The sequence below is a fragment of the Cavia porcellus genome, unplaced genomic scaffold (assembly GCF_034190915.1).
Source record: "Cavia porcellus strain 051 isolate PalLab524CR breed Dunkin Hartley unplaced genomic scaffold, mCavPor4.1 scaffold_1, whole genome shotgun sequence".
Classification (NCBI taxonomy): domain Eukaryota; kingdom Metazoa; phylum Chordata; class Mammalia; order Rodentia; family Caviidae; genus Cavia; species Cavia porcellus.
In genome coordinates, this window is record NW_026947484.1 from 232,162,103 (window position 1) to 232,173,288 (window position 11,186).

Consider the following 11,186-nt stretch of genomic DNA (forward strand, 5'->3'; position numbering starts at 1 on the left):
GCTTCATGGAGAAATCTGAACTATAGGTCCAAACAGATTCAAATACCATGTCACTATAAGATTATAAGTGATGTTTAATTTCAGCCATACAAAGGAGTCAATATCCATTACCATGTTTAATTAAATATATTTATCCAAGAAACACTGAACAGCTAATCACAACAAATGACTGTATTAGTCTTTATGATGTAAGCAAAAGTAAAACATGGACTCCTACTCAGTCTAGAAACTTATAGTGTAGGAAAGGAAATAAGACAACTATAATCCAAGATAAAATAGGTACTATAAGCAACATAAAATGTGGTTTAGTTCAAGCCCCTGCCCCATAATTAACATTACCTAAAAATTAACTCAGTCAATCTGTTTAAAAGCTGCAAATAACTCCTAGGATTAAGATACTTTGATATTGAGTATTTAGGTAATACTTTGATGACTGCTACAGTTAAAACTATAAAATCTGAATATAAAAAAGTAGGACATGTGCTCTTTAATAAATGGTGCTGGAAAAACTGGCTCTCCATTTGCCGAAAACTAAAGCTAGACCCATGTCTATCACCATGTACTAAATTAAAATCTAAATGGGTCAAAGATCTGAATATTAAAACAGAAACGCTAAATCTATTGGAAGACAAATTGGGTAGAAACCTTGGAGACATAGGAGTAGGTAGAGAATTCATGAATAGGACTCAAACTGCACGGGAAATACTTCCCAGAATCAATAACTGGGACCACTTCTTACTAAAAAGTTTTTGCATGTCAAAAGAAATCTCCAGCATAGTGAAAAGAAAACCCACAAACTGGGAAAAGATTTTAGTGAACTCTCTCTCAGACAAGGGACTCTTGTCTAAAACATATAAAGAATTAAAAAAACTCAGACCTTCAAAATTCAAAGATCCAATCCAAAAATGGGCATCTGAGATGAATACGCAATTCTCAGATGAAGAAATGCAAATGGCAAATAAATACATGAAAAAATGCTCATCATCATTGGTCATTAGAGAAATGCAAATTAAAACCACACTGAGATACCATCTCACTCCTGAAAGAATGGCCAGGATCAAGAAAACCAACAACAACAAATGCTGGAGAGGCTGTGGGGAAAAAGGAACTCTCCTGCACTGTTGGTGGGAGTGTAGACTGGTACAGCCTTTGTGGAGGTCTGTCTGGAGGTTTCTCAAAAAGTTGGGATTGGAAATCCCATTTATTCCAGCTATTCCACTTCTAGGCATATTCCCAGAAGAACTGAAAGCATCATACCACAGGGATATATGTGCACCTATGTTTATAGCAGCACAATTTGTAATCGCCAGATCTTGGAAACAACCCAAGTGTCCATCAACTGAGGAATGGATAAAAAAGTTGTGGTATTTCTATACAATGGAGTATTATTCAGCTATAAAGAAGGATTGCATTGAGATATTTATCAATAAATGGGCGCAGCTTGAGACCATACTCATAAGTGAAATAAATCAATCTCGCATGTATGAATACCGAATAGTTTCCCTAATGTAAGTAATGATTCAAATATATAAAAATATGTGATAATCATGATTCCCCATTATGTGGCCTTGAAGCCTTATAAAATTTTCACTTATTAATTAGAAAGGCTTTACTCTGGGCTTTTTGATATGGAAATATTTGAAGCTATAGTATATGAAGTTTTATCCAAATATTTTAAGGAAAAAGACAGACACTATGGTAACTACTATTCTTTAAAAAAATTATTTAGCTATTTCTTATGTTTATTTTAATTAAGGGAAAAACTTAAAAAATTAGGATATATAGTAGTAACTCTTTTTGATCTCCTATTAACTTGTTTTGAAGTCCTGTAATACTCCCAAGATCTTGTTTTGACTGATTAGACTCTGTTCCATTCTGTGCGATAGTAGCAAGTTTGAAGGTATAGGCAACTAATTTGAAGGCAATAAGATTCACAAAGATGCCCATTTTGGTTTGACTATTGTCTCCTTTGGAAGTCCTGTAATGTTCACAATGCCTAAGTTTTATTGGTCTTGTTCTCCACTGTTTTGTCCGGCTTTATAATATCTAATGAGATGGACAATTCCTTTTAAGGAAACAAGAGACAATGTTGATAACCATTGTTGATGACCTTGTACTCTGTTCTACATCATGTGCTATGTCTATCCTTGGTTTTGACTTACAGCTTTGTTTTGCCATATTTGACTTTATTCTCTCCCCCCCAAAAAAGTAATAAGAACTAAGGAGTAATAAAATCCAAAATGTGTAAATTTTGTTATAAAAAAGAGAGGGAGGGGAAAAAAAAAGAGCTCTAACGGATATAACAACAAGTGTGTTTAGGGATGTTAAATAGCTGACTATATTAATGTTTTTGGATCATTGAACACAGCTGTTTGCAGTCTCTCCGTTTGAATGTCTACTTTGTATTCTTTGATACTGTGATTTGAGCAACTATTTCCAAGATGATATTATGTAATCTATTAACAGGTGATTTCTTACTGTTATGTTTTTTTTTTTGTAGTTCTGTATTATGTGTAACCTTACACTGCTTTGTTTTGTTTTGTGTTTTTCTCTTTTTCCTCTTAAATAAAAAAAAAAAAAAGTAGGACATGTGGAGATGAGCAATTAGTAAAATGGGTATGAATAAAAACACAAATTCCTATTTAATAACTTGGTATCTATTAACTTTCTAATCTAATAACCTTGTATCTATTAAAATTTTGTATCTATTAAAATCTATCTTCAAAGATGACTTGAAATAACAACCCAACATTTTATCTGAAAAATTCTAATTTGAAATGTACCATTTTTATCAAGTTTACCTCCTGGTTTGCTTTTACACATTTGTCAATTATCTGATAAAATATGTCCCTATGGAAGTAAGTCAAAATAGACAAAAACGAGAATGCTTCTAGATTTACATTTTACAAAGGAGAATTACATGGGCCAATTTAAATAGGATCCAATCTCATTCCATATTCCAAGGAAAGGTCTCTTACTATCTCTGCCAAAATACAATGTTTTTAGCAAGTTACCATATTTAACCAAAATAAATATATCAATAGCAGAAGAATGTTAGCTATCTAAGAACCAGTACATTCTAAAACTAAAATCCTCTAAATTTGTCACAGTACTTAAAAGTCACATGTTTACATAATAAAAATGCTTACAGAAGATATAAAGCATTTAGTGTAAAAGGCAGAACATGCAATAAGCAATTGTATTTTTGAAAAAGGAACAAAAACAGCTTTATAAAACCCACAGCAAATGTTTTCAGAAAACACCATCAGAGGGCCTAAGACACAAGTCATCAGTTCATAGAAAACAAACAGATAGTTAACATACCACAGTCTGAAGGCATTGGTGCTGCAGAAATGGAAAAGATAACTGGTGTTTCAGAACCTGGAAATAAAAACGGGTATCTTCCAAGCAAAGGATTTCCTTCTAATGGAAAATCTGGAAGGTCCTCTATGGTCATTTTCTAGAAAGCCACCTATAAAGAAAAAGGGGAGAGAAAAAGCATTTCTGATTTCAGTGTGTGCAACCTACAATGATTACCTTCAATTACAAAAATCCTAAAGTTCTTTTCATGTCTAACCTACTGACATTTTCAAATGCAACCTTCAAGAATCTCTCATCCTGGGGCCAGGGATTTAGCTCAGTGGCGTAAACACCTGCCTGGCAAGTACGAGGTTGTGAATTCAATTCCTGGTACCACCAAAAAAAAAAAAAAAAAAAGAATCTCTCATGATAGAGAAAAAAATTCTTCTGGACAAAGCGTTGTTTAAGAAAGATGGACTGCTTCACACTGTTTCTTACACAGTCAACAACACAATTAATCTCTCTAAAAAACTGCAGGAGCAACGAACTAATATTATGCACAAATGTGCAAAGTGTTGAGCTAAACAGGTAACAAGTAACGGCATATTAGCCTTGGAGATGGATCTAACTCTGAATTCTGACAGAGGTCAGATCATTTCTCGTCCAGCAGCTTGCACCATGTGCTCATCACATGAAGATAATCTACCTCAGGATATTTCCATTATTTTCTGATGCCCCACAATATTACTGAAAATTAATGATATCACTTTTCCAAGTATAAGAGCGTATGGAGATCCCTCCATGTAATGCACCAGGGTCTGTTTATTCTATCCTAACAGAGCGTGGAAGGCTCTACCTTTTAAACTCTATCGTTTATATTACCTCCTTATCCCAAAAAAGTTGAGTGCTTAGTTTTTTTCTCTTAAACTTGTGCTACCCCCTAATCTACAGCTCAGAAATAACAAACAGCAGAGAAAATTCTAAGTTAAACTAACCTTAGGAAACTAAAAACTTCATAGTTTCTTTAGAATCAGATCTTGCAAGTCTGAAATATTATGAATCCTTATATCTACTTTTAAATATAAGCAGAAAATCATATTACAAAACAAAATTAAATATTTTAATTATTTGCATTAGAAAGAATAGGAAAAATTAAAATATTTAATGATTTTAGCTTAGTCTAGTAGCAGGTCATGCTACCTTTTACTCAGTGTGTGTTCAATTATGTTTGGTTAACTTGTCCTGTACTAATAATCACCTTTCCCATCCTACTGTGCCTCCAAGGAAACTGTTACTTCTCTGAGTTAACTGATTTCTTCCCAACTTGACTCATATTTTTGCAAAACATACTGGCAACAACTGGTCAGAGTAAGACTCTTTCCTCAAGGAGCATACATGTGTATGAACAGGTATATTAAATAACCTTGTTTCTATTTTACATGTTTTTAAATTTTCTTGGATACTAAAATTACTAGTCAAAAAAATCACTTGCCCCAAATATTCTGAATCATTTTGACATTCACCCAGGAAAATGACAAGGTCAGGGAACGGGAGTTAAGATAGGAGTGGTGAGCTCCCCAAACACTACCGTCAATAAGACACACTGCACACACTGTGCAGACAGCCCTCCTTCACGTCACAGACTCTCTCTCTTGCAGGATTCCTACTTACTGGTGCGTTCTTACTTAGAGGTAAATTATAGCAATATTCTACAGAGTATGGGCTTTCTTTAGAAGAAAGGAACAGAAAGTCTATTAAGCATCTAATAAGGAATGACTAAGTACAAAACTCCAATTGTTTCAGAGGTTACAAGACTGAGTAACAGTACAAACATGAGTAGCAGATGGCCCATGTCAGCTAGTTTACAATGTTAGCTGGTTTATAAAGTCCAAAAAAATGACTGAAGGTAAGATTATGAACATAACAGAATGTATTAATCACATGAGTACCAAAAAATTCACTATAGGCGCTTCCAAAAATTGGAAATGGTACACTGAAAAAGGCATGGGCAACGATGAGTTTCACAAAATAAACTTTTAAAAACTAGGAAGGAGTTAAAAAGAGGAGCATATGAAAAGGACACCAGTTTGAAACTTGGAACGTGACTGGAAAAGCAGTGAGAAATAATATTAAACCAGGATGTTCTTACATTAACCAAAAATCAGATCATCCAATTCCAGGAGCACTGGGGAGCTACTGATGTTTTTAAAAGGAACAGCCTGCTGAAAGTTGTGCTTCAGGAAGATTAACCATAATCACACATGGGAACTTTTTTTTTTATCGGTACCAGGAATCGAACTCATGACCGCCTGCTTCCAAGGCAGGTGCTTATGCCACTGAGCTAACTCCCCAGCCCCAGAAATACTTTTAATACTCTTAATTCTTCAGGAAAGTGGTTTTCTTTCCAAATCAGTGACAAAGAGCCACCAAATGACTTCCCTTTCAAAGGATGGAAAGTCCTATTCAAATATAGTTTTTAAACATGATTCCCAGAACACCTTAAATTTCCTTCCAGATTGCTGAGATTCTTAAAGAAGAACTGCATCTGACACAACTACCAGTTATGACGGGAACAAAACTGTGTCTTACACCAATTTAAAAAATATCCAAATTCTAGATCTAGAGTGGAAAGATAATTCACCCAAGGAGATGTAATCAACTTCACTTTCTTACATATTTTGAACCAAAAAAGGTACAGTATTATCAGACCAAGGTAGTGGATATGCTTTGTATTTTTACATTTTTGCGGCATTTTTCCTTAGTCCCATTTCTTTTCCTTCATGGAAAAAAACCCAACATTCTACCTTTCATTTACAAAGAAAACTACGCACTTATAAACTTTTATGTAAGCTCACAGTGCTTCCTGAAAGAACTTCTCAGTCTGAAGATCTGTAACACCTGGACTCTTGGTAGAGATACATTGACCCATGTTGAATATACAGTTTTGTTCCAAATCCTCCTACAGTTAACCGGTAAAAATTGATTATTCAATGTAATCTTAAAAGTCAGTCCTAATTATCTGTATCTATATTAACTGGAAGCAAATTACCCAAAATTTTAGCTTTATGGAAATTCTGTCTTACTCCCTCAAACCAAGTTAGCTCTGAGTAAAAGCATGTGGGAACGAGGCTCTAAAATCTGGTGATTTTCAAGGATCTCTGTTTCTGCCATCAAACAGCAGTGGTAAGAAGCATCCACCAACTTCACCTGCGCGGTTCTCAAGGCGGCCAGCAGACTCCCTCAAAATTATGTGGGATGCAGAGGGAGAAAGAACCAGGCCCCACAGGGAGGGAGGAGATCCCCACCAGGAAACCGTATCGTTTTCATCGTTTTGTTGGGTTGCGTTTTTATTTTCTTCTGTTTTGTTTATGTTGACCCTGATGGCATAAGCAGCTATTTAAAAGATAGCAAGATACACTATGGAAGCCATTATGTATTTACTACTGGCTTGTTTTGATGTCCTTTATTGCATTCATTGTTTTGTTTTTATTGTTTCTGTTCTGTTCTGTTGGATTTTTAATATGTCTGAAGGTGTTATATGCAGCTATTTTGTACACAACAAAGGCATTATGGTAATTACTGTTAATTTCATAAGGTTTGGAAGTCCTGTATCCCTTATTCTGGTTTATTTGATTGATTTTATTGTTTTGTTTTCCTTGGTTCTATTCTCTTTAAAATAAAAAAAAAATTTGTTTAATTATGGCTCAAGAGCACCAATCTGGGGACCTAAGCTGTGCCCATAGACCCACATTTGTTGGAATCCTGAGGCACTCACATTCAATTTCCCATAGTGATTTATCACAAATCTTTATTTTCACGAGATTCCCAGACAAAACTACGAAATAAGCATGTCCAAAGCACAACTCCCATGGTTCTTTTATCTGCTCCTACAAAACAGCAGCCCGCTCATTAAAGAGCTATTGAAGTACATGAGTATTTCATGAGATTCAAAACCAAAACAGAGCGAGGAAGGATATAAAAAGCATCCCTCTAAAGATCTCTTTATTCGCTACCTACAAAACATGTGTTCAGTCCCTAGACAGGTATTGGCAGCATTAAAAACACAGCTCTAGGTCCTAGAAAGGGTATCAAAGACAAGATACCTGTTGTCAAGTTCAGGTATGCATTCAACTAATACTTACTGAGCTAATATTTACTGCGCATACAGAATAAAGAAACCAGACATGCCCTTGCCCTCACGTAGATTACAGCCTAGCGCTGCACTTTCACAAGAAAGCCTCCAGTACCATGCAACAGCTCTGCGAGCAGCCACATGACCATGAGAGAAGACACAACACAACAGAGGATTCCTGGGCCACTAATGATTAGAAGCGGTGATGTTCAACCACGTGGGCAGTAGCCACAAGTAGTAGTCTAAAACAAATTTAAAGGGTAGTCCTCCACGGCTCTAGCTCTAGTTCAAGCACCACTTAAAATATCAAGTTGTAGGCGGGCTATGGCTACCATGCCCATGCACCATGTGGGAACAGAAAGAAGTAACTTGTTTCCATGTAGAGTTCTACTGAGCAGCCCGGAAGGAAAACAGTGCAACACACTCTCTAGATAAGAAAATAATACACAGAGGTCTGAAGCAAGAAACAAATCAAATGCCAATGCACTAAGCAAGGCCACAATAGGATAATTATACATAATTACCAAGGGAACAGTATGTCTCAAAGTAATCAGATGCATATAGGTTTAAACTGGGAGAAAGAGCAAAGCTGATCCTGTAAATTAAAGGTCATGAGTATAATTTGCAAATTTTGCGATGCTGTAAGAATCAGACACTATAGAATTACCACTTTTTAACAGGCCTCACTAGTGGAACTGTCTAGTAAGCTTGAAATGTTGGGAATAAAGCCTATAAATAGTGCTAACTCATCCACCAAACAGAAAGAAATGCATTCATTGCATTGTAAGATTCAGTCTTACAGCCCAGATAGTCCATATCACATGAAAGCATTATCCCCCACCAAAAAAGAGGGAAAAAAAGCATCACACTTTTGTTAGCAGGATAAAATGGAACCAGGATCATCTTAAATCTTAAAAATGAAAACTGTCAGGCTGGGGATATAGTTCAGCAGCACAGTGACTGCCTGGCAAGCATGAGATCCTGAGTTCAATCCCCGATACCAAAAAAAAAAAAAGACAGACAGACAGATGTCAGACTTTTGACACTTTCAAGTCTCTACTTCCCTCCATAGTTGCTACACCTCCTGCACCTCCTGCTCTTCTGCTCTTCAGACAGCTTTACACCACGCAGGAGGGAGCTAAGCTTTACACCACAAATGTCAAAATGAAAGTGCAGTTCAGTCGCTGTGCTCCGTGTCACTACGGAGGAAGGTGTCTCTGTCAGGAAATGTTTCAGACAAGCTTTACTCCATGACATGCTACAAGGCGCGCCACGAACTAGCTTGGAACATGCAGAACCATATGAAGCCGTCAGAGCATCGCTCCCGGATACACATCCAAAGACCACCAGGACAGAGATCCAAGTGGCCTACAGAGTGTCAGAGGAAGAGGCCCACCTCACGTGCACAGGGCAGAACGCTAGCATTACAAACCCATCATCACCCCAGTCCGCAGCGATGCGGGCTTTGCACCCTGCGGCAGGCTGGTCCCGTCTCAAGTGCTCTTCCAACTTCTCTCCCCTGCGCAGCTGAGTCAGGATTAAGGGAACTCGGGGCAGCAAAGGTCGGGCGGGACAAACACGACTCAGCTCTGAATGCCGGCAGACCGAAGGTCTCCCCACGACTCCAACCCGGAGGGACAAGTGCCAAAGGCCAGGAGGCCCGGTGCGCGGCGCGGCGCCCAGCTCCGCGGGCTGCAGGGCGGCGGGGGCGGCCCGCACCCCTCGGCTCGCCCGAAAGTCCACCGGCCCGCGCCCCGCCCGTGGCCGCGCCGCCCCGGGGAGGCCTCGGCCAGGGGGCCCACGGAGGCCGGGAGACCCCCTCGCGGCCGCCCGCCCGCCCCGGGCCCCCGCCCACCTGCCGGGTCCTGTCGTCTCCGAGCGCCGTTTGGGGGCGCGGGGCGCGGGGCGCGGAGGAAAGGCCGAGCGCGCGCCCTGCCCGCCAGCCCGCCCGCCGCTGCCCGAGCTGCCCGGGCCCACGCGGGTCGGCGCGCGCGCAGTGAAGCCGCCCGGGCAGCGCGCAGGCCCCGCGCACGCGCGCGCACTCCTCCGCATCCGCGCCCCGCGCCCCGCGCCCCCCACGCTGTCCCCTCTGCGGGGTCTGCACCCCGCCCCCTGCACCGTCCCCCGGTCCCGATGAACCGCGCCCGGCCCGTCGGGCTGCCGTGCTCACCCCGGGAAAGGGACCCCGTGTTTAGCCTCCGTGTAGTGTGCGCGGCCTGCGGGAGATCCCTCGGTCACCTGTCTGTTGGTCTTGCTGTGAAAAGCCCTACTCAGTTGCTGTGCTCACGTTGGGCAATTATGCAAGAAGGCGGCAGAGAGGACCAGGAATTGTCACCACAGTGTGACCCTGACTCTGCTCCTGCCTGGTCTACCCTTTGTCCTGATCGCCTTCTACAACGCCCACCACCCCAAACCAAGCGGTGCTAAAACTAACGCCTGACAGATCTGCAGTCAAGCTGTGGAACGAAAGGCATTGGCGGTTCATGACTGAGGTTAGCAGCAGTGAGTCTGTGTCCTCGGGACAGGAGGTATCCCTCCCTCTCCTCCTCACCCCATCTCTCCCTCCTCCTCCCCTCCCCCTTCCTCCATCCTCCAGGCCTCTCCTGCATACACTACTGTGCTTCCTGTTCACCAAGCAAAGTACCTGCAGTAACAGATGCCGATGACTGAATAAACCGCTTTCAATGTCCCTGTGAGCGCGAAGGACTGCGACCCACTGAACACCTTTTCCCACTGGAACCACTGATTCCATGGGCTTGGGAAAAACAGCCTTGAATTGCTTGAACCCTTTCTACACCATGCTGCCCGCAAGTAGCCGGGATTGAATACTTACTACGTATGGAGGAACTCACAGCCATTTATCTTGGACAACCTTTTGGAATATTGCCTTCTTCCTTGGGAGCTAAAGTATGGCCTCCCTGATCTCTTCCTCTTTAGGTCCTGTTTCCACCCCAGGAGCTCAGATCAAGTCTGATCCCAGGATACCCTGAATAAGTATTCTGTGCCCCTTCTGTGACACGCTCACAGCCCCCACTCACCAGCATGTCAAAGGACTCTGTAGGATCCATCCCTGCTTGTCTTGAGCACTCTTAACTACGATGTTCAGGAGTCAATGCAGTGGAATGCAGAAAGGAGACACAGCCACCTCTTTCTAGCTGCTACGCTTTGGTTAACATAGCTCAAAATAGTTGTTTGTAGCAGTCACATCACATTGTTGAATGGGGTGGAGCACTCTGCCAACTAAAACCCACACTGCTTATGCAACGTTCAGAACCATCACCATCCCACGTCCCTGGTCAGCTGCCAGTTTCTCTGTCCCTACAGGCTCTGCATCTTCATGCGCTCTCAGGGATGCTGATGTGACTTGGAGACTTCCTCCTCCTCGGAGGACTCCACCTTCCTTTCCCTGCTCTTATCACACCTACCCCCACCACAACTGGTTAGATGGAAGGAAGACAGCCTGCCATTGGTAGGTTTAAACACTTGTAACGTCCATCACTGAACCACAGAAACTCATAAAGATCTGTTACTGAGACAAGGAGCTAGTGGCAAAGTTTCTGTAGGTACACAATCTACTTTCAGTGCTGACCTAAATTATCCCGCTGAGCTACCACTATTAGTAGGTGACAAGGTGTGGCTGGTTGAGACGTTCTTTGCTATAATACAGGTCTCTGTTAGAACCAGCCAGGCCACTGGCTTATTTTTGCTACACCCAAACACCACATACACATAGGCAAGTTGCCAGAACACCAAG

At 41.1% G+C, this 11,186-nt stretch overlaps 1 protein-coding gene across 4 annotated transcripts in view; it reads right to left on the reverse strand.

Moving 5' to 3' along the window:
• Positions 1-10,612, reverse strand: part of Clip4 (CAP-Gly domain containing linker protein family member 4) — a 75,316-nt gene extending 64,704 nt beyond the window's left edge. Inside the window, exons 1-2 of one of the 4 annotated variants that reach the window (XM_003473006.4) lie at positions 10,471-10,612; positions 3,325-3,472 (exon numbers count right to left, since the gene is read on the reverse strand). In XM_003473006.4, coding sequence (XP_003473054.1) covers positions 3,325-3,457 — 133 coding nt within the window. In that variant the 5' untranslated portion in view covers positions 3,458-3,472; positions 10,471-10,612. Of the gene's footprint in view, positions 1-3,324; positions 3,473-8,874; positions 8,897-9,287; positions 9,421-9,602; positions 9,807-10,470 lie in introns of those variants that run through there. The other 3 variants (XM_013155962.3, XM_063230398.1, XM_013155964.3) reach the window with 3 other exon arrangements.
• Positions 10,613-11,186: the final 574 nt, after the last annotated feature.